The sequence below is a fragment of the Panthera tigris genome, chromosome D2 (assembly GCF_018350195.1).
Source record: "Panthera tigris isolate Pti1 chromosome D2, P.tigris_Pti1_mat1.1, whole genome shotgun sequence".
In the NCBI taxonomy this organism is placed as follows: Eukaryota; Metazoa; Chordata; class Mammalia; order Carnivora; family Felidae; genus Panthera; species Panthera tigris.
In genome coordinates, this window is record NC_056670.1 from 46,626,355 (window position 1) to 46,650,700 (window position 24,346).

Genomic DNA, 24,346 nt, shown 5'->3' on the forward strand with positions numbered 1-24,346 from the left:
TAGCTTCAGACCGTATAGTAAGAAAATGAACATGCCTGCTCCAAAACTCCAAGGAAGTCATATATTGAGCTGCTTGAAATTCACAAGGGACCTAACTGCTCTGCCTTCATTTTTACACTGCAAGAGCCACCAAGCCTGGAGCACTTCAGACCTGCACTGTGAGGGAAAAGTCACACACCATATTGTTAAATCATTCTCAATACAGGGTGAAATTTCAATCTCTGGCTCATTCTGCACTTACTGCAATATCCATGAAAGAAATCTACAACAGAAGCACAATGAGTACAATTTGATTTTTAAAAATATATTCAAGGCACCAAGCTGGGTATTTAATATAGTTTGCATTTCTGTAGTGCAATAGGTTTTCTATTTCAGACAGCTAAGAATCCCTTACAGATTAGTCTAATTTGCTAAATTGAGATACTCAGTGTTTTACTTTTCTTATCTGCCTTTTTATGGTCTATCTGGGTGGACTTAATTGGCACATCTGAGCAGATGAAATACCCTCAGTTAGCAGTCCAGATCTCACCGAGTAAATTAAGACTGATGCAGACAATTATGCACTGAAACTGGGAATGAGAGGTGTGTGCAGAGCACGAAGCAGAATTAGTCTTCATTTGTGTCTTAGCTTTGTCATTTCAAAGAAGCCAAGATTCTAAGAAAACTCTTTAAGGGAGTAACTTTTCCTTCTGTCTAAAATATAGAATCCTGGGGGGGGGGGGGGGGGGGGGAAGAACACAGGTTTATTTCTTGAGACATTAACTCCTAGAAACTGATGGTAGTAAGAACAATCTTCAAATCATTATGTTTAGGTTTCTTGAATAAATCTAGATTAAACTTAAAAATTCAGATCTTAGACATCAAATAATTTGGAGATCAAATGCTTTTTACAAAAAGTTATAAGCTCTACAATGTAATTTGGCCTTTCCTACATGTGACCTTCCTGAAAGTGCTAAATCATCATCCAGTGCAAACAAAGATCCAATTGAAGAATAAATGAGAAAATCCCAGTGCAAAGGGAGCCAGCTCTAGGCAAAACAAGACACAGAGGCTCTGTAGGGATAATAAAATGGAGACAGAGCAGCTAGGAGAGGGTTCTAGGAGGCACAGCCTTCAGCAGCATTTCAGGCATGGAATGGGACCCGCAAACAGTGTGGAATTGGTCCCCATCAAGTGAAGGCAGAAACCTGTTGCTGAGGCAACGCTCCTCCCAGTCCATCACACCAACCAAGCTGATAGATCACTCCCACCTGACCCAATCCTCCTCGGATCCCTTTCTCTTCTCCAGCCTTCTCCATTTACTGCTGTCTTGGACAAATTATATCAGCTTTCTGGGCTCAGGTTCCTATCTCCTAGGGTTTGTGAGGATTAAACCAAAGAACCCATCTGACACAAAGCACTGCCTAAGTAGTAAGCGTTAGGTGATGCTACCTATAGTTCTCATAGAACCTTTCTTCCAACCCCCACATGCCACCCTTGCTCAAGCCATCAAGGCCTCCAAATTTCCAAATCCAAGAGACTTCTCCAACATTTATCCTACTTGGCTTGACCCCTCTAAGCACCTGAAAATGCTGACAGCCTTTCTCCTCTAGAACTATGCAAGTATACAGCCAAACCCTCCAAACCAGGATCCAAATCGCCTCTGGCCCCAGTAGCTCCAGTGCTTAAGGGGAAGGACAACAGAGATACTGTTTACCCAGATGATTAAGCCTCGCAGTGTTAGAAGGTAATCTGTAAGATTTACATAATATATGGAGTCATTAGCCTTTTCTAACTCAAAGTTAGTCATACAAAACAAAGTAAAAAAAATGGGGCAGAAAAGAAAAATCTTTAAGGTTTAAAGATTTAAATAAATATATTTATTTAAATAAATATTTGTATTTATTAAAAGCCAGTTACAGGGGTGCCTGGGTGGCTCAGTTGTTTAAGCGCCCGACTTCAGCTCAGTTCATGATCTCACGGTTCACGAGTTCAAGCCCCGTGTTGGGCTCTGTGTTGACTCAGAGCCTGGGGCCTACTTCGGATTCTGTCTCCCTCTCTCTCTGCCCCTCCCCCACTTGCACTGTCTCTGTCTGTCTCTCTCTTTCTCTCAAAAATAAAATAAACATTAAAAAAAAAGTTACATCAACAGGCATGACTACAGATGCAGGTTACACAAGACCATGAGGCAAATTCTATCCCCATCCACACCATACCTGTCAAGTCTTCTAGACTCCCTACAATCACCCCAAGTCCCCATCCAACTGGTTGAAGTTTTTGGTTTGGTTTCCATTACAGGAAGGGGGAAGCAGCTAAGTGCTGATTCTTAGTGCCACCCTGTGGTCACATCTAGATATTACACATTCCACCAATTCACAAATGCAAGGAAAATGACATTTACAAAACCCTCTCCTGGCTTCAAATCCCAGCTCTACCTCTTAACAGATCATATTGGCAAGTCGATCAATTTGAACAAGGCATGATCAAGTGTTTGAATAGCCTACTATAACTGTAATAAATGAAAGGTACGTATACATAAGATCAAAGCCTAGAATGAAATGTAGACAAATGACATAAAAAAGAGGTGTAAGTAGTTTTTTTTTTTTTCCATCTTAATACTGTCATAATTTCATTATTTAAAAAAACAAGGAATCATCCAAAGTTCAAGGTGGGGGGTGTGGAAAGCCTTCAAACCATTTGCAGGTAGCCACTCAAATCAGTTTCAGGCTGTGATCTCAGCAGCTTAGCCCAGAGTACCACTAGATGATATATGAGGAGACTCAGGGACCACCTACTGAAAAGTCTGTTACCTTGTTTCACTTACTGAGGTGGAGGTAGAATGGGGGCGGGGTAGGGGGGAGATTTATTGCAGTGGTAATACCAAGCTGACATTGGGCTAGAGTAGAGAAAAAAGCATTACATTTTCAAACCCCAATGTCCTTAACCAACAATTCTCTCTCCGACTGCATCAAGGGTTTCCTAAATGGGAACATAGTAAGGGCCTGTAATACTGAGGAACGCCACCAACCTCGCCTCAGAATTAGTGGGAGCCCAAAGTACGAGCGCCGCACCCAGCTCCTTCCGCCCCTGACCTGCTGCCTCAGACACTGCAAGCTGAGTCCTGAAGATGCTTTCCAGGTGATTCTGAAGCATATGTTCTGATAAGAAGCAGATGATCTATTTTACACAGCACTTAGCTGAATGAACCGACCTCAAAGTTCCTCTCCAAGCCCTTTCCTATATAAACACAACCCACTTGTGCAGGGTACATAAAAGAGGATTTTAAAGTAACATATACACCTCAGCACTTTCGACAATAGCCAAATCATGGAAAGAGCCTAAATGTCCATCAACTGATGAATGGATAAAGAAGATGTGGTTTATGTACACAATGGAATACTACTTGGCAATGAGAAAGAATGAAATCTGGCCATTTGCAGCAACGTGGATGGAACTGGAAGGTATTACGCTAAGTGAAATAAGTCAGTCAGAGGACAGATATCATATGTTTTCACTCATATGTGGATCTTGAGAAACTTAACAGAAGTCCATGAGGGAAGGGAAGGGGAAAAAAATAGTTACAAACAGAGAGGGAGGGAGGCAAACCACAAGAGACTCTTAAATACAGAGGGTGGATAGAGGGGTGGGGGAGAGGGGGAAATGGGTGATGGGCATTGAGGAGGGCACCTGTTGGGATGAGCACTGGGTGTTGTATGTAAGCCAGTTTGACAACAAATTATATTTTTTTAAAAGTAACGTATAAAAACTGAATCTGCCAAAAGCTACCACCTCAAAAAGGAAGAGTATATAAAACCTACTTATACACATTAAGTAATTCCCAAAGTTGACAGTGCATCAGAACGATCTGGAGAAGCTTTTTAAAAATTACGACCTGAAGCCCCAAGCTACATTTCTTGAATCAGCACCTCCAATGGCAGGGCACCCAGGTGATTCTGCAAAATCAGCCTGTAGGCTGGGAACCTCTGCTTCAGTCTATGCTCACTGACAAGAAAATAAAGCCTGTTACTATTATATACTGTCTGGCACACAGAAATAGAAAGAAGAGCTTCAGGGTATGGGTTTAAGTCAAATTATAAATGCTAGCCCTAGTTGTGTCAACAGGAAACAAAACTTACTTGGAAGGACATCCTCTCACTTAGGATACAACCTGACCTACAACCCAAGTCTGACCCAAGCAGTGCTCACTGCAGCTGGAGAAGGAAGCCAGAGTTGGTGACATTTTTTGTCTGTGCTATCTCTCAAGTTGGCATATAACTGGCATGAATGCTGCTGCTTCCCTCTGAGGCCCCCGTGTCCATGGTAGACATCACTAACGGACTGTAGCACTCTTTCCTAGAGAGTCCAAACAGGGCCTCAGTCTCCCCCCTGAACAGAATGCCACTGCCTAAAATGGGAGCTGTCTGGTAAGGTGAGGGCTTGTGCCCTACCTTCCTACAGTGACTGCTTAGAAACCAGACATCTCTGCAGACCACAGCCACCACACCACTATCCAAGGCAATCCAAATGAGAAATAATGTGTCTCCAAAGCAAAGCAAGCATGTATTTTCCTTTTCAATAACCTGCACCTTAGGGTCTTTTTCAACATATCTGAACTACTCAACAGACCAGGCCTTGCGCTGGGATGAATCTCCTCCACAAAGTCTTCCCCAAATACCTGTCTGAATTCATTCTGTGCCCATGTCCCCTAAAAGACAAATTCCTCTCTGGAAACCCTAGCACCAGTCCTAGAGCGCACACACACATTCATGCAGTGAGAGCAAAGATGACACAATGAGAGCTGCCTCGTATCTCATCTGGAAATCAATCAGAAACACCGAGGTAACGAGGGCTGCTGATCTTTGATCACCTCAAGGGGAAAGGTGCACATATGAAATGTCTGGTCTTGTAGGCCACCCGTGACCCATTCCGGCTGTACAGACTGGGTAAGTAACACCTAAGTGTTCACCAGAGACACCTATCTCTCAAACACTGCATGTGTGTCAATCCTATTAAGTCTTTATTTGGCTCCTGGAGCTCCCAGGCCCTAGCTTTCTACAACAGCGATGTATTTTAAGAAAAGCTAAACCTCACAACTAAGAGCAATAGCCTAATAGAAACTCTGCTGCTACAAAATTAAAATGAAAAAATAACGATGTTTTCTAGGATCTGCATACCAATGACATGAGTAGGAACCGACGGAATATTTACTTCAAAGAACTGGCTCATCCTTCCTGGTATATCCAGAAGTATGAAAATCAGGGAACACCACTGAGGAGGCAGCCTCAAAATGCAACTTAGTACAGAGACAGAAGCAGGATACAAATGTGAGACAGGCAAAAAACACCTGAGCAGTTTAAAAAATGGTAACACTTCCAAGACTGATCTGAGGTCTTGGGGCCAAGTCAGAGAAAAGAAGGATCCTAACAGTTATTATCCTGTTCCAGAAAAGGTTACGTTGTAGAAAAGTCTTGATAGCAAACTTGCACTTAGCAACAGCTAAACACAAAGTTACCAGGTTGGGACTGAACTAGAGCTAAGGGAAGACCTCAGACAGATGCTCCCTCCAGCTCAGAGAAGAAAGGGGATGAGATGTCTAGGAGTGACCCACTTTCACTTCTAAGTTTAAATGAGCATTATAATGAACAGGGTTATAACCAGTACAAGTTCAAAAAAGGCACCTAGCTTAGGTACACATTTCTAAACTCTAACCATTAAGAAAAACTCATTTTCTGTGTTGCAAACTCTATGGGGCTTTACTCTGATTATCCATCCTCAAACCACTGCTAAGATACAGAAGCCTAAAGTCTTTTTTTTCACTCAAGGGAATACCATTACAATTTCAATCTGTCCACAAAGATCAGCAACAAGAAGTAACAAAATATAAAAAGCAACTGGCAGTTCTAAACTGTTCTTAATAACGCTTCTCAGTCCAAAGCATTTTCTTTTAACATCCCCCAATCCAAAGAGTATCAAAGGAGACGCAAAACAAACATTTCAATGTGGTATCTGCAGTTTAACAGCCGTAATAACTGTGGCCATAAAATTTTAAGAGCTATAGTATTTTGGTGGCAATTAGAGTTATTGATATTTCTGAAATTCATCTGAGATTTTACTGTAACTTTAGCAAAAAACTGGCTTTGGTATGGCTTTGGAAATAATTGTTCTACAGTCTTAACATTATTAAGAAAAACGCATTGCAATGAATTTAAACTAAACCCATATTTAAAATTCAATCAAAATAAACTGCTTCTCATCATGATACTAATACATTTAAAAATTAATTTAATATTGAATGGGAAGAAAATATTGCTTCATTTACAATCAATATGTTGAGATTAACACTTTTATTAATTCTCTACAGTAGTTAGAAAGAGACTGACACCACTCAGCATTCAAGAGCATCCAGTGATATCCTTCAAATACCTCTACAGATATTAAATGTGCAAAGTAAAGTTAAAGTTGCAATGAGAAGTAACAAATGTAAGCCACTCCTCAAGGATGCTACTTAAGGTCTACCACAGTAAGTGTAACAGCTCTAGGAACTGGATTTAGGTCACAGGTCCTCAAACTGTGTGAAAAAAACTATGCCACCTCTGCTTTTAAAAGGTTAGGCAGGGGCACGTGTGTGGCTCAGTTTGTTAAGCATCCTTCTCTTGGTTTTGGCTCAGGACATGATCTCATGGTTCAGGAGTTCGAGCCCCAAGTCCTGGCTCTGTGCTGATGGCATGGGGCCTGCTTGGGATCCTCCCCTCTCTTTCCCTCTCACCCTCTCTGCCTCTCTCCTCCCGCCCCCGCCCTTCCCCCATGCACTCTCTCAAAATAAATAAAAACAAAGTTTAAAATAAATAAATGGGGCGCCTGGGTCACTCAGTCAGTTGAGCGTCTGACTTTGGCTCAGGTCATGATCTCGCTGTCCACAAATTCAAGCCCCACGTCAGGCTCTGTGCTGACAGCTCGGAGCCTGGAGGCTGCTACAGATTCTCTGCCCCCCCCCACTCATGCTGTCTCTCTCTGTCAAAGATAAACATTACAAAAATTTTTTTAATATAAATAAACAAATAGATACATAGACAGATAAAAGGGTTAGGGAGTGTATGAGACAATCTGGATGTGGGTCATCAGTTCTAAGTAACAGAAGAAAAAATATCAGGACAATCTGCATTCATAAAGGCCCGTGGAAAGCTACAAGAAACAATAAACTAGACCTCCCTACATAGAAAAGAAGAAAAAACTGTGGAAGACTGGGAAAAAGCCATCCCAGGAGCAAACACTTAAAAAGTAATCTGCTGGGGCGCCTGGGTGGCTCAGTTGGTTGAGCGTCCAACTTCTGGTCAGGTCATGATCTCACAGCTCAAGCCCCGCATCGGGCTCTGTGCTGACAGCTCGGAGCCTGGATCCTGCTTTAGATTCTGTGTCTTCCTCTCTCTCTGCCCCTCCCTACTCTGGATCTTTCTCTCTCAAAAATAAACATTAAAAAAATTTTAATAAATAAATAAATAAATGAACAAATAAATAAGGGGATCTTTTTATCTTATTTACCTGTTTTATTTATCTTTCAAACAGATCCCCTTTCCCTTGGACCTTGTTCGTGCTTAGTAAGCTCATGTGGGAGACCTGAGGCATGGCAGGGTCGTGCTCAATGGGACACACTGGTATCTGCAGCATACAGACCATTTTCCGGGGCTCAGAAAAAATATATGGCAGCTGACTTCCTGAATGAACACATTCACCTTCCCTTTTATCTTATTTGCATCTTATACTGAGAGAGCCATGGAAAAAAGCCAAAGTCAATCTCCAGCATAAAAATGACCTTGAAAAGGAAGGGTATGCAATGAGCATGAAATACACTTCTGGCAGCATGACGGGTTTATAATTCTGTAGGTGACTACTTTCTCAAGATAAGGAAGGAGGGATTTAAGAAAACAAGCTTATTCTTTCATACACCAAAGCTTAAATTTCAGCTTCTTTTTGGGACAAAGTCCTCCACAATCACTTCCCTGCTTCAAAAGAAAACAAAAACCACCACTATACAAGCCAGTCTTCTCCTGACCCCTGCTACAGGTGACCTCTCTGAGTATAAAGGCATACATCTCACACTTCAGTCCTCTGCATGCATCTTGCCCTGGCCCTCCCCCAAGCCTTTCTTCTGAGACTCGTCCCAAATCTGAACGAAGATACAGAAATTCGAAGCATTCCGTATCAGCTCCTCTGGGGACTTGGGGGTTCTGCTGGTTTAGGAGGCTAAGGATGCAGGAAGTCCAACCTTTGGATAAACGGGGGTCTAATACATTAACCTGAATCTAGAATCCTTGTTTAATAAACCTGCTGCCTAAGACAAAGCAAGCAGTACAATCTCTACAATCTCTGCAGACTGACCTTAGCCGCTGCTTATAATAATCTTCATCTCCATCATCTCGGCATCTCACTACTTTCCGACCTCCTCCTCCACAGGTGGCTTCTGCTTCTTCCCCAGAACTTGGAAAAAAGTCATCCCCCATCTCCTGCACCGTGACTTTTTTCTGCCGCTTCCGGTGCTTGAGCACGGGTTTCAGCACGGAGTCAGGGCCTTCTCCGGTCAGCTCAGCCCCCTCTGCCTCCTCCTGCTCCTCCTCCGTGGGGAAGTATTCGGACTCTTCGCTCTCAGAGGTGCCCTCTGCCTTCGGCCTCACGTCAGACTCCAAAGGCTTCTTTCCTTTCGGCAAGCCCACTTTCCCTTGGAAATGAAGAGCCCTTTTCTGCAGCTTCTTGATGTGCTTTCTCAAGCGCTTATCTGCTTTCGAGAGAACTTTGCTTCGCTCACTTGGTTTGTTTGCACTGAGTGTTGCACTCAGCTCAGAGGTGCCCGAGGCCGCAGTTTTCCTAGCTGCTCTTTTATTACAAGCTTGCTTCTTCCTTTCAAAAGACAATTTTGCTTGATCTGCCAAATACTTTTCAAAGCCTGATGCTTCATCGAGCATTAGTTTTCTAGGCTTTTTCTCCTGTTTCTGAGGGATCTGGGTTCCAAAAGGTGTCATCTGGCCAGTGCGGATGAGCTCTTCCCAAGCAGCCTCCTGGACAGGCATGAGCATGCTGCCGAGACAGGATGGCCCCGGTTCTGAAAGAGGGACGACAATGCACTGGGCACTAGTGTGAACCTTTCCAAGAGTACGACACAAGGACTCACTTATTCAATAAACAGCACCTACAAACAACTCACATTTAAAAAACATACCGTGGATGTACTAAAGCATATTGTATATAAAAGAACAGAATAAAATTTATTATAGCATTCATCATACCACGTTCAATACACTCCTATTCAAAAAGGTGTTGTATGGAAACCAATCTGACAATAAATTTCATATTTTAAAAAAAAAGGTGGTTTCTCAATAACTTTTTCTAAAATAATGCATTATAAATACACTCTCTGTGTATCTAAAGACAGAGCTACTCATATACAACATACACATTTCTCTGGGTTTCCTCATCAATTAAAGAGTAGCCCCCAAGGAAGCAATCTCCCAAGTTTCCATGTCACTTCAAATACCAACATTCACATGGACTTAAATTCAAGAGATAGTAAAACAGAAAACATAAAGAATCAGCATGCACCTACATAGATAAAACATAAACATTCACTCTGCACTGCCCAATATAATAGTCACCATGTGGTTATTTAAGTTGAAAATTCAGTTCCTCAGATGCACTTGCCGTATTTCAAGTGCTCAATGAGTCATATGTGGCTAATGGCTACCATAATGGACAACACAGACAGCATTTCCAGCATTGCAAACAGGTCTACTGGACAGCACTGTGTTAAATGTGCAAAGTTAACTAACAGAAAAGAGAAACTAAAATTGGAAGTTCTGCCTAGCAATATAAAGTCACCCAGATATCATCCCTCTTTCGTTAGTTGAACTTAATCTCTGGCAAAATTATTTCACCCACAGCCAAAATACAAACGTAAGTAAGGCTGAACAGGAAGAATCCATATTCTAAAAATCTGCATTTCTTGTAACCAGTGTTTCACTAAACTTGCAGTAAAGAATACACATCAGAAAGGGCACAAATACTAAATGTACAGCTTAGTGAATTTTCAGAAAAAAAACATACCCATACACCGACATCCAGATCAAGAAACAGAAATCACTACTACCCCCAGATGCACCACCCTTCATGGCACCCTCCAGTCTCCACCCCCCCTAAAATAATAACTGACCATACCATTAACGCTATAAACAAGCTGTACCTAGCTTTGAACTTTATGTAAATGGAAATGTTTGTACTCTTACGTCTGGCTTTTTTGCTATAAACATTATGCTTGTGAGAGTCATCCTTATTGTTGAATATCGTTGCAGTTTGTTAATTCTCATGGCTGTTAGTATTATATTATATAAGTATACTATAATTTTTCCATTCCACTGTTAATGGACATTTGGGTGGTTTCCAGGTTTTAGCTACTATGAATTATGTTGCTATGAATATTCCAGCACACCTCCTTCAGAAATACATTTATACATAATTCTTTGGGTATGTTAAGCTCTAGCAGACACTGCCAAATGGTTTTCCAAAGTAGTCCTATTAATTTTAAGTTCTACCAACAGTGTTTGAGAGTTTCAATTCTTACCATTTTAGCTATTCTGGTAGTTGTGTAATGGTACCACTTTGTGGTTGTAATTTGTGTCTCCCTACTAACTAATGAACTAGGGCACCTCTTCATAGGTTTACTGACCTTCTGAATAGCTTCTTTTGAAGACAATGTTCAAGTCTTTAGCCCTTTCCTAAGAGTTCTTTAATACACTCTGGATTTGTGTGCTTCAATTATACATGTATTGCAAATATCTTCTCCCACTCTGCAGCTTGTCTTTTCCCTCTCTTAATGCTATCTTTTGATGCACAGTTTAGTTGTGATATAGGTCACTTATCAAATCTTTTTCTTTACAAAAAGCATTTTTGTGTCTCGTTAAGTCTTTGCCCCAAAATCATGAAAATACTTTCCTACGCTATACTCTAAAAGCTTTGTGTTACCACTCACATTTATATTTTTATAATCCTTTTAGAATTTATCTTTCTACATAGAGTAGCAGGCCAAGACTCATTTTACCTTCATGTGAACCACTTACCGAAAAGACGACACTTCCCCATAGCACTGTACTGCCACATGCATCATAAACCAACTAATCACACATGGGTGGGTTTGTCTGCTGGACCCTATATTCTGTCCCACTGATCTATTTGTCTTTCCTTGTGCAAATACCCACTGTCTTACTTACTGCACCTCAATCACAGGCCTTGATATTCTGTTCCCCTTCAAGACACACTCTTCTCGGGATGCCTGTGTGGCTTAGTCGGTTGAGCATCTGACTCCTGATTTCAGCTCAGGTCATGACCTCTCAGTTCGTAAGATAGAGCCCCCACATTGGGCTCTGTGCTGACGGTGCAGAGCCTACATGGGATTCTTTCTTCCCTCTCTCTCTGTCCCTCCCAGGTTCATGCGCTCTCTCCAAATAAATAAATAACCTTTAAAAAAAGAACGGGGGGAAGGCTGCCTGGGTGGCTCAGTTGGTTGAGTGTCCGACTTCAGCTCAGGTCATGATCTCGTGGTTCAGTTCATGAGTTCGAGCCCCACATCAAGCTCTGTGCTGACAGCTCAGAGCCTGGAACCTGTTTCAGATTCTGTGTCTCCCTCTCTCTCTCTGCCCCTTCCCTGCTCATGCTCTGTCTCTCAAAAATAAACATCAAAAAAAATTTTTTTTTAAATCGACTTTTCTTGGCCCAATACATTTTTATATCAATTTTAGAATTAACTTGTTAATGCCCCCACCCTCACCCCATACTTCCCACCCCACACCCTCTCTCTAAAACAAAAACAAAACAAACAAAAAAAACCACTATGGAAATGGTCAGAGGGCCAAAAGGAAAACCAGTAGAGACTGGGATCCTGGAAGGCACAGAAGTATCAGCTGCTACAGACAGGCCAGGTGGAACAAGAATGAAAAGGGGCTTTTGGAATTGGGGAAGTCTATTAATCCTGGATAGTTTTACCAAAGAAGCAAGAGAAGGTACAATGCAGTGGCAGGTTTTAGGCAGCTGGACAGGAACAACGAGAACATGGAACCTCAGCAGGAGAAAGCCTTGGTTACAAGCCCAACGAATTCAGAGACTGAACTTTTAAAAGTCCATGTCTCTAATTTTTTTTTTTCAATGTTTATTTATTTGTTGAGAGAGAGAGAGCGCGTGCACACTAGCACAAGAGGGGCAGAGAGGGAAAGAGAGAATCCCAAGAAGGCTCCACACTGTCAACTCAGAGCCCAACACAGGGCTTGATCTCATGAACCATGAGATCATGACTTAGGCTGAAACCAAGAGTCGGGACACTTAACCAACTGAGCCACCCAGGTGTCCCAGTCTCGTATTTTTTTCTACTGCCCTAACTCTTCATAAAAATTCCCGTCTTATTGAATAAGTTTCTGGAGCTGGTAGAAGACATTTGCTTGGAAAGCTTAAATGCTAAGAAGCTTTAATCTATATTTCAAGTATTAAATGACTGAGCCACTACCAATAATTTCTAAACACACACCCACACATACACACAGACCACAAAGATATTTCATTTCAGAGCTTACGCATTTTCCCAAAAGGTTTTCCAAAAGACATTCATCCTACACAGTAATTAAAACAAAATTACAGCCATAGTATAACCTGAATGAAGATGCCTTTTCATTAACGAGAAGTGATGCTTGGAAAGCCTGCCAAACATGTCCCAAAAAGATATGTAAAAGCAATTCTATGAATGTTGACTGATGATGTTGGGCTTAAAAATGTAATTTGATCAAGATGTTAGCTGTCTCTACAAAATTAACTACACAAGAAGGCTAAGCTCCCTAATTTATTAAACATAATAAATTATGTGCACCAGCAGCCTCTAGTAGATGCAGTTAAACATTTACTTTCATTCTTTAAAAACCCCACATGACTTAAAACAGATTTGGTTCTGCAGAAGTAGAGAATAAAATTTTCCTAATTCTGTTTCAACACTAAGGCAAAGAAACACATTTTTGGGGAACCCTGGCCATGACTGAGGAGATACCCTCCACCAACTTCAGGCATCAGGCACCAATTCAAGAACAAGGAGACACTGTTCCTCACCTGTATCCTCTTCCTCCAGACCAGCATGATCTATTTCAACTTGTACCTCTGCTCCTCCAAGGATGGCCTGGAGACGTTTTTGTTTTGCCGTGATCTTCTTTAACTGTTGTTCCTTAAATGGTAAATATTGAATACAGAAAACAGAAATGATTTATTGCTAAATACCAAAGATAAATATAAAAACCTTAATCAAGAGCAAAATAAAACAGAAATTCCGTATGTTACTATTATTAGATAGAACCTCATTTGAGCTACTGCCACTTTTCTAGCAGGAAGCAGGCCTCTAAGCATTTCCATCAGGCAGACATCCCTGTCTGTACTCCCTCTCTTGGCTGGGCAGCACAGCTGTCTATGTTCACATGCACTGGCTCTCCACTGACTTGGGAGGTGGAGCTGCTCTACTCGGTTTTCCCCCATTACACACAGGGCAAATTATTAAACTTTTGTTTCTGACCTTACCAACTAACGGGCTATGAGGTCAATAATATTCTCTGGAATAAGAAACATAAACACAAACGTTCAAACACTTGAAACAGTCAGCCCCCTTTGATAATCTACCATATTTATGATTGTCCTTTATAGTATTCTACCCAATCACAAGATTTTAAAAGGAATATAGGGACGCCTGGGTGGCTCAGTCAGTTGAGCCTCTGACTTTTGATTTTGGCCTGAGTCATGATCTTGCGGTTCATGGGATCAAGCCCCATGTCAGTCTCTGCACAGACAGCTCAGAGACTGCTTGGGATTCTCTCTCTCTGCCCCTCCCCCACTCATGCACGTACTCTCTCTCAAAATAAACATTAAAAAAAAAAAAGGAATATACATTTTGATATACACTTTTACCCTCCCACCCATGACCCCTCTTTGTCTTTTCTCCCTCTACACCACCAGAGCTCAGCTATGCAGCCATTCTTAGGGCCTCTCCAATTAATTAGGCCTAAGGTACCTGGTTCCTCTCAAGGTCAATGTTTAAACACCAAATATGAGTATAGGACAAGGAGAAATACTGAATATAAATGCCACATTATACTAAACTGCATTTCATTTTCTTTTAGTCTTTCCCTCATTTAATCTCATTTAAACAGATTTTAGGTTAAATCTCATTTAAAAATGAGAACATCTCATTTCTCAGGGTACCTGGCTTGCCCAGTCAGTTGAGTGTCCAACTCTTGATTTTGGCTCAGGTCATGATCCCAGGGTCATGGGACAGAGCCTCGCGTTGGGCTCCATGTGAGCGTGGAGCCTGCCTAAGATTCTCCCTCTCCCTCTCTCTCTCCCTCTGCCCATCTCCCCAGCTCTCTCTCTCTCCACACACACACACACACACACACACACACACACACAAAAGATAGCCATTCTCAAAAAACAAAACAAAACAAACAGCCTTTCTCTGAATAGTCTAACCATCAAAGGACTACTTTAGAAAGATGGGAATATACAATTGAGTTACACTAGTACCTAAAATGGCCCAACATTTGGTCCTCCTGCTCCTTGACACCTCAGCTCACCAGAAGCCCAAGATTAGAGGTCTCTGCACATTAATTTGCATATTTCAACAAGAGGCCAGATGTCCCCAAAGCAGAGACCCTGGCTACCTGAAACCACTGTGAGCTCTGACCTTTGGGCTGCTATTCTGGTGAGAGAAGATGGGGTGGTGAAGATAACGGACTGGTGAGCAGAAAGCAGGAGGAACCGAGTCTATATGTGTCCACTAGTGGAGCTTAAATAAGATATGTAAGAACTTTACTCACTGCAGTGGGTCAACTGCAAGCACAAAAATATCTGCTAGTCATTTTGGATGACATTTTGGATCAAATGATCAAAACTAGTCATTCCTATCTACTCCAATATATTTTCATAAAACACAAGTAAATACTAAAAGCTGTTTCAAACCTCATAAAAACAATGTCATAATCTCAGATCTTCCCTAGCCTGAAGTTGTACAACCCTCAATGCAGACCCATCAGTGTGGCTGGGTGATGACTGCAATACCTAATGCTGGCCTCTCAGAACAGTAAGCATGAGTGTGAGGGGGGTATGGCTATACCAACAGGAAACACAGCATACACAATCAGGACAAGCAGGAGCTAAGCAGAAGAAAAAAAGGAAATTCACACCACACAAGGAGACTGGATGAGAGGCCAGCATGCCAAGCAGGAGCCTAAGCTGGGTAAAAGAAAGTGGCAAAGCAAGGAAGACCATAATCCTAAACATGAATAAGGCAGCACGCAACGCCAAGAAGGGAACACTTTCTCAAACGTGTGTGAATGTGTGTGTATGTTTAAAAATATTTTTTTAATGTTTATTTATTTATTTTGAGAGAGAAAAAAAAAGAGAGATCATGCAGGAGGGGCAGAGAGAGAATCCCAAGCAAGCTCCAAGCTCTCAGTGCAGAGCCCAACACGGGGCTCAATCCCGCAAGCCATGAGATCATGACCTGAGCCCAAATCAAGAGTCAGACACTTAACCAGCTTAAGCCACCCAGGTGCCCCTAAAAAATACTCTTTAACAGGAGATATTAAAGGGAAACAGCTGAAAAATTAAACATACAAAAGGAATTCAAAATTTTTTATTATAGACACATGCTTCACATATTTTAACTACTTTTCGAATACTTCCTAAATATTAACTGAACAGAAATGATTACTTTTTCAAAAATGCAATACTTAAATGTGTTATTTGGATTCACCTTATTATACTTCTGTCGTTTTACAGAATCTAGTTTCCTGTTGACGTCTCTGTTGGTGGCAGCTTGAGGGCTAAGTTGTTCAATAATTTTATTGATTTGCCTTAGGGATGTCCTACATGACCTGAAAAATAAGATACAGTGTCTATTTTCCACTCTGGTAATATTTTTTTGTAATAGTGTAAGATGACAGAAATGCTAAAACAATGTCCTTTTACTTATTAACTAAAAGATAAAAGAAACTAAACCAGATTCCATATTCTTTTTGGCCACATATTGAATTTGAAGGGCTGTTAGAAGGTAAGATAACTGCTAAGCGTTTTCTTTGATCTGGCTGATTTAAACCAGCACATTCCCATCTGTAAGCTGTTTCATTCATTCTACAAGCATTTTAAGGGTCTACTCTATTCAAGAGACTGTGCTAAAACAGTGTGCAGTAAGTTACCTTTTAGACGAAAAAATGCGTATACATGGTTTGTTTGTTTTTTTTTTAAGATTTTATTTTTTTTAGAACACTTTTAGGTTCACAGCAAAACTGAAAGGAAGGTACAGAGACTCCCATATACTTCTTGCCCCAAACACGCACACCCTCTCCCATTATCAACAAGCCATACATGGGTTTTTAAAGTCCCATTATGGAAGTCACCCAAAGTTTGGGAAAGAACTAGAAATGCTTATACATTTTCTTATACAAGTCAGATATCTGTGACAATTATTTTTCTTTCACAATATTGGAAGACTTACTTGCTGTAGCATTACATTTTACAGTGTGAAGGGGGAAAAAAATCAACCTATGTTACGCTCCTCCTAAAACACACACCATAGAATGGTAAACTCCCAATTTTCAAAACACAAATTCAATCCTGACACTTAGGTAATTTGCTGTTTGTAACCTTTGTGGATTTCAGGATAAAAGATGTTATCAATGCAAGTTACTGGCAGTCTAACCACGTGTCACCATCGCTCTGTTAACCTGTGTTGTAATTCTGCAGCACTCCGCCGTCACCCATGCAAGCAGCAGGTCAAATGTAAAGGTGTGTTCATTATAAGGAGTCGAGCTCCTCACACCTAGAGGTCAGAGTACAAGTAATCCAGAATGCCTGCTACTCAAGAGGCCAAAAGAACACACCAAGAAGCTGCTGGCAGAAAACATGTCCTTTAAGTTCCCACAGCATCTGTACCTCAGCCTCCCCCACGGAGGGCAGCCAACAGTCCCACCTCTCCCCTCCCCAGCCACCCACATCCAAAACTGCACCATCCCTCCACCCATTCCTCTCCTCCTTCCTGCTTGCCTGACACAGCCTAGAAAACTGGTCATGACAGGGCAAACTGGCAATGGGGAGGAAGTTCAATCTTCCACCTGCCCCACCTTTTAGCCCAGGTCCAGGGCCTGTTTCTCCTCTAAAACACAAATGAAGTCTCCACAGGACATCATCTTTCCTACAGAGTCACAAGTAGGACAGAAGAAAGGAAAAACAAGGAGTTGTTTCTCATTATTTCTAGAAATACAAATCTGAAAAATTACCAAAAGACTGTCACTCGGTTTAGACACAGGAAACTGGAAAGAAACTATAGGACAAGAGAAAAATGCGAGGGGGAGGTGGGTGTGTTCCTGGTATCTTGAGTAGGACACATCACACCTTTAGGTACACTTCTCCTGAGAACCATTTTGTGCACATGCTTGTGAGTTTTGGGGCACTCGGAACAGTACTTCTCTCTAGGACGTTATGCATACACAGGCTATTGTTGGCTGGACTGGGACCCTAACTACCATGTTCAGTGCTGCTCCTGAGGGAAAGGGCTAGGGTTCACACACAAGGCCAAAGACTGCCCTAATTGACCTCATCTTTCAAATTAGAGGTTCTATCAATTTCCTAAATTTCTGGAATACTACAGCTATCATCTGAATTTCTCTGTCACATGTAAACACAAATTCTGCAATCAGAGAAGACGGTCCACACTCACGTGAGGTCATCCAGGACTGAGCGATACTCTTTCTCTGCATCAGCAAGTTGGGCCACACGGCTGGCCTCATGAATGGCGCTGTCCACCTGCCGAAGCACACCCTGTTCCAGCACGTCCTGGTCATATACATCCACACCCAACCCCTGCAGTTCAAGAGCCTGCGCACTCAGCTCCACCGTCTGTATCTGATGTCTGTCGATGTGCAGCAGGGCTGGCCCTCTCCTCAGAACTTCTGATGAACAGCCCTCGGCAGAAGTGGATGGTCCGCTGGCAGAGGAACAAGAGGGGAGGCTTTCCTCCACCTCTGCATTGCCGTCATTTTCTCGTTTGATTGTCATTTCTTGTTTATCACTGACACACTGACTTTGTAAACAGTCTTGCTCCTGAGCTTGGCTTGAGTGGGGGATTCTTGCATTTTGCATCCTCTACAGACTATCTAAAAGGAAAAAAAAAAAAAAAAGGTATGTAATAAGCTTTTTGGTTATAAAGAGTTGATATTTATATAGTTTCTTAAAAATCTTATAATTAAAGGGGGCGCCTGGGTGGCTCAGTTGGTTGAGTGTCCGACTTTGGCTCAGCTCATGATCTCACGGTTTGTGGGTTCGAGTCCCATGTCGCGATCTGTGCTAACAGCTCAGAGCCTGAAGCCTGCTTCGGATTCTGTGTCTCCCTCTATCTGCCCCTCCCCTGCTCACACTCTGTCTCTCTCTCAAAAATAAACATTTAAAAGGAAAATTTAAAAAAAAAATTATAATTAAAGAAGCCTGATTTCTCAAAAGAGCAAATAATAATCCTCCAATTAGATAAATTCAAGCTTCCAAATACTACTTTTCTTAAAAGGGTACAAGCTATACATATTCTTGAGATTTGATAATAAATAAGAAAAAATTAACCAAAAAAGAAGAAGAAGAAGACAACAATGACGACAATGGCGACAAACCAGTAGGAAAAAATGCAGTAGCAGCAACAAAAAACATTTGGAGAACCAGCCAATAAAGCTGGCAACCAAAATCTTGACTGACGCCCTGAGTGTCTTCTCCAAATCAACTGAAATCATTGACTGCTGCTTTCCAAGTTAGCATTTTCACTGCATTATGGCACAAAAGATTCCCAATACAGTGGCATGATTAACTGTGATATGCAAATTTAGTGAAGTAAGGAACAAGCTTCTCTATGACTCTGACATTAGAAATTTTTAGGCTAAACATTTACTCTAATAAACACAAACTACAAACAAGACATAAGAGCACCACTCAAATCTGAATCTGAGAAAGATTAAATACTCTCAAAAATAACCCCATTTCAATGTGCAATACAACTTGCTGCAAATCAGGCTGGCGAAAACAGTTTGGGCCTGATAATAATCCAGTACAGACAAGGAAGATCCACCCTCACACAATGCTGGTAGGGATATACTAAAGCTCTTCTGGAAAGCAATTTAATGGTATCTATCAAGATTTAAAATGCACATGACCAGGTATTTATTCCAGAGAAGTACTCACATGTATATAAGGATGTGTATTGTAGCATGTCAATAATTTAATACAAGCATTAAGTATTTTCAGTGACAAGGATATAAAAGTCTTGTAAAGTGAAAAAAAATTCCCCTAGTACGAACACATTTATGTTGGTTAAAAAAATGTATATCTGTATGTGTGTGTATGGAATGCATCCAAAGTGATCTGGAGATACATATTAAACTATTGGGGAAGGAGAAGCAGAAGGAATAGGGAGGAATAAAAGAAGCTTTTATATTTTACTCCACATACTCAGGAACTCCTTGAATGAAAATGTATTCACCATATTGACTGCATAACTATCTAATAACTACATCAAAAACCAATCCAATAACCAACAGCCTTGCTTTTAACTGTGAATAAAGGAAGGTATCTTTCACCACTGAAACTTTATTCATATGAAATGACCAGATCTCCCAGTAAGCCCCACTGATTTCTCATTAAATAAAACCATTCCAGTGGCCAAACACTAGGATACAAAGATGCCAGGAACTTAGCACCATCCCCTCCAGAGTAGCTCACTTTCTAGGGGAGGAGAAACATGTCAACAACATGGGCAGGTCTGCAGAAGAGCTACCAACAAGAGGCCACCTGGATACAGAGGAAGGGACAATCCATTGGGTCTGGAACTAAAAACAAAAACAAAAACAAAAACAAACAAACAAAAAACCAAACATATACAAGCTAAAATTTGAACACCTGGCCCAAAGTTTGATACACAGAACATACTCCATATGTGCTGAATGGAAGTAAGGTTCAGAGAAGAGTCTAAAATAACAGGTCCAATGTGACAACTGAGTCACTGGTGAATTCAGTCATAAAAATAAGAATCTCAGAAAGAAAGCAGATGAGAAGCAGGAGGAGGGGCTGGTAGAGAGCTTATAAACCACAAGTAACATGTCCAGCACGGTCAGAAATGCAAATCTTGGCTCAAGAGAAAGGTCTGAAGGAGATGTGGATGTATCAGCGGAGCAAACAGCCCAAAGAATCCTAAGACTATGACAGGTACCAGAAATCCTTTCAGAGGGTAAGGCGCTAACACTGCAAAGGTTAAAAGTGAACAGCAGAGTAAAAAGTTCTTCCTTTTTTATGCCTTCTGATTATTTTCAGAAGAAAGGACCAACTTGGTGCTCTATCATTAGCTAGCCTGCATTTTCAACACAGAGGGCAGGATCCTGGCTCAGGGCCTTCATACTGGCTGGAATTAATAATTCCGTTGTCACTGTTCTTATTTGTACATATACAAACATTCCTTTTTTAGTTTAAAAAAAAGACATTAATTCAATCACAAATCTTAATAATACTGTAGTACAAAAACAAAATTAAAATTACGATGTTTGGAAAAAACTTCTAATAATAGAAAAGAAGGGATGGTTAAAAATGGGAAACGATATGGCAAGTTCATGTAAGGAAGCCAGAAGGGATTTGGAAATTAGGTCACTAATTATCTTAGTAAAATAAGTTTCAGTGGAGCAATGGGGACGAAAACCAGACTGCAGTGAGTTAGGCTAGTAGATCAAGAAATGGAGGCCACAAGTGGGTAACCTACCCCCCCTAAGGAACCTGGCTGTGGAAGGGAGACAGCTGGAATGACAAAGTAATAATGGGTTGGGGGAGGGAAATTAAGTCAAGAAAAACTATAGAATGCAATAGGGGCAAGGAGCTGTACAGGGAGATAACCTACAGAGAAGGTTGTACAGGAGACAGTAGCAGGGAAAGACCAAGTATAGATGTAAACAGAAGAAACATCTTTCTCCAACTCTGGCAGAAGAATGATCTTAATGTATCTAAATCCATAAGTGCAGAAGAGGAAAGCTGAGGTGGACCACAGAGAAAATATCCTGCAAGGCAGGAAGTCTGGGCATCTCCTGAGCCAAAGGACAAAGTTGGGATGGAGGATGGAGAAGAATAAAAATCTGGAATAAATGTCCTATAGAAGAGAAAAGCTGATGGGGAACAAACACTGGTGATGGGTGTGGAGGGCCCCCCAAAACAATCCCCAAGGCTGTACAATTTGCTCCTTCAGTAATTAACGTAACAGTCCCAGGGGAAATGTCACTGTTGGGGGTTTTCTGAGCAGAAGTAGCAGAGGACAAAAGGGCATGGATGCAGATGCTGAGGAGGAGACTAATTCAAGTAACTGAACTTGGGGTCCAAGCTGGAGGGGGGGGGGGGAGGCCGGAAGGGACTGGAATAGGAAGACAGGTAAGGAGAGAGGGAGACATCAAGAAGCCACTTGAAGAATGACTGTGGACCAAAGGGCAAGCTGGGAATGAGAGCTGAACCCAGGAGGTTCTCATCAGAAGATAAAGGGTTTCAGAAGTGAAATAAATCATCCATTCAACAATTTCAATTATGCCAGGCAACATACTAGGTTAACTAGTTTCTGTCCCCATAGACTTTAGAGTCTCTTGGGGAAAACATACATTTTAAGAATTATACACACGTATACATATTTGCACATACAAAATCTATGCTCATATATAAATTATATACACAAATGTAGTTATAGTAACTGTTATAAACAAACAGGATTTTTCAGGACAAAATAACAGAGGAACCTAACTGACAGGGCAGAGGTAGGTGTGAGAAGGGAGGCTGATAAAGTGATACTCGGGCCAGTATCTGAAGGATGAACAGGATTAATCAGGCCAAAAGTGGAGTGAACATCTTGCAAAGAAATGTGTAATTTCTAAGGCTGATGAGCTGGGGCATTTGGGAAAATGAAAGAAAGGTGGAACACAGTGAAACTTTTTTACTTTATCCTACATGAGTAACTGAGTTAAAGTTGCTGATAAGGACTCCATTCATTGTGTAAATCTTACAGAATTTCTTCTAACACTCTGCAACCCTTAATCATCTTGGAATAACGGTATCTTCATTATCCTCCCCTTTGAGCACTGGGGCTTCTGTGGGAAGAGCTGAATTGTGGTATGCATATTTTATTGTAACCATGCCTAGCTGGGGATGAAGTGGGGCATAAGCGAAGATGGAGGAGTTGGCTGGGTCACAAAGGACCTGGGAAAACATTAACTTGGATTTTATTCCAAGAGCAATGGAATGATTTTTAAGGGTTTTAAACAGGGTGATGATGGTTATGACCTATTTCACGTTTGTAAGAGACCACCTGGGCTACTGTATGGATAATGGATTAGAACAAACAGTACAAGGAGATGATGGGAGACACACAGGTGAAAAGTGACGGCAGCTTGGAAAAGGATGACAGCTATGACGATGGATGCTACGTGGGAAACCAATGTAACAGTATTTATATGTGGACGGCTCAATCCTCCTCCACATACTCCCACTTGACTATGTCAATGCCCAAAGCGCCTGACTTGAATTTACCCCGATCCTCTCCTTCAAGTAACAAACTCCAAACAGGGCCGCGCTGACCCTACGCGCCGGAGCCCACACAAAGCTCAGAAGTGATGTTCTGTGGCTGGCCGGCTAGCCTGCGGCCCCAAGGTTGCTACCTCCCGCCGCCCCAGGTGGGCGCGCGCTACTTCGTCAGTTCCGGCCGCAGGTGCGCCGGCACGGAAGGCGCGCGTCAGGCCCGAGGGCCAGCTCCCGGCCGCCCCCGCGGATGGGATCCTTCAAGGCGGCCAGATGGCCGAGGCGAGGCCGTGGGTGCCTGGGAGTCCGAGCGGGGCCCAAACATCCCCTGCCCGACATTTAGCCCGGCCATCCGAACACTCACCCCAGGGCCGCGCGGCCACCCGTACGGAAACGTAGACGCCGCCACCGCCACCAGCCGTGGAAACTAGACTGGGGCCAACTGCGGCGCATGCGTCTTCAGCCCGCCGTAAGCACCGCCCCCAAGCGTGACCCGACGAGCGTGCGTGGGTGGGGCCTACTGTGCATGCGCCAGGCTCCCTGGAGCAGCGGGCGAGGTCACGTGATTTGAGGGTGCGGTGTAGCCTTCACTTTTTACTTGGAGTTGTTCTTGAGTGTCGTCTGGGCAAATAGTCGGCTGTGTGGTTTGGGCCCGGGCTTCACTCGTGGTCAAAAAAATACCGCTCTAGGAAGGCGATTATAAGAAATACAAGACATGTTTCCATAGAGAGAAAGAGAAAGGTGCACGTGTGCCACAAGAATGTAAATGCTTGCAATTAACCGTGAAGTCCAAAGAAAGTAAGCTTGGGAAGGGAGCTGGCTTGAGTGTTACTTTTCAATAGCCACGCGCGGTAGACGTTGTGATCCCCGTTAGTCATCTGGCACGGCTGTTAGCACGCCAAAAATAGGGAGAGGGCTTGTATATCTCTGTTGCCCCTCCACCTCCCACACACATACTTGGGTTGGGATGGTGTACAGTAGGCTTACATGAATGTCTTCATTGCATTAATGAGTCAATCGTTTAATAATCTGTCCTGATATCAAAGCGGTAAAAAGAATTTTGAGCCAAAATGAGAAGTTTTGTTTGGAGCGTTTGAAGAAACAAAATGTCCACACCTAGGTTCAGAAGGAAGGGAGGAAACCGATCTTTACCTAAGGAATAGCCCAGGATGTAGCCCGGCCGCAGTGGTAACGATACCAAACAAGGCAGCATCTCAGCCCAGGGATCCCAGTGCTGGGAGAGGGTACCAAAGCCAGAAAGTCCTCTGGGAGTAAGAATCTTTGTGTGGTTTTTTTGTGTGTGTGTGTTTTGTTTTGTTGTTTTGTTTTAGGGAAGGATCTTTGGTTCCTGGGTAGGGAAGTGCCTTCTTCGTTTTGAAGCCTGAAGTCGGGCTATAGAAAAAGGGGGCTAGGAAGCTACTTGGTAATGCTCAGTAATACCCCCATATCTGTCCCGTTAGCAAGGTTAATTTACATATACTTCAAGTCGTCCCACATGAAAATGTACCTGTTTTTAAAAAAAAAAAAGGAATAAAGAATTCTAGTGATCTCCTGAATACAATAATTGAGAATAGAAAGGCATTCGTAAGATATTAGTTTTAATGCTTGAGTATGAAAGTTGTTTCTCCCAGATGTATAGTGGTTCCCAACCATTTTGAGAATGAGATCCTCTTTTCAATGGGCATTATTTTGCTGAGCCCATACCTATCAATCAGAATTTGGACAGGAAGCAGAT

General features: G+C 42.1%; 1 protein-coding gene across 2 annotated transcripts in view; it reads right to left on the reverse strand.

The window, feature by feature from the left end:
- ERCC6 (ERCC excision repair 6, chromatin remodeling factor) overlaps window positions 1–23,054 on the reverse strand; it is a 77,802-nt gene extending 54,748 nt beyond the window's left edge. For both annotated transcript variants that reach the window (XM_007080027.3, XM_042960102.1), the window contains exons 1-5: window positions 22,976–23,054; window positions 17,759–18,194; window positions 15,797–15,917; window positions 13,108–13,219; window positions 8,356–9,073 (exon numbers count right to left, since the gene is read on the reverse strand). In XM_007080027.3, coding sequence (XP_007080089.2) covers window positions 8,356–9,073; window positions 13,108–13,219; window positions 15,797–15,917; window positions 17,759–18,180 — 1,373 coding nt within the window. In that variant the 5' untranslated portion in view covers window positions 18,181–18,194; window positions 22,976–23,054. The remainder of the gene's footprint in view (window positions 1–8,355; window positions 9,074–13,107; window positions 13,220–15,796; window positions 15,918–17,758; window positions 18,195–22,975) is intronic.
- Window positions 23,055–24,346: the final 1,292 nt, after the last annotated feature.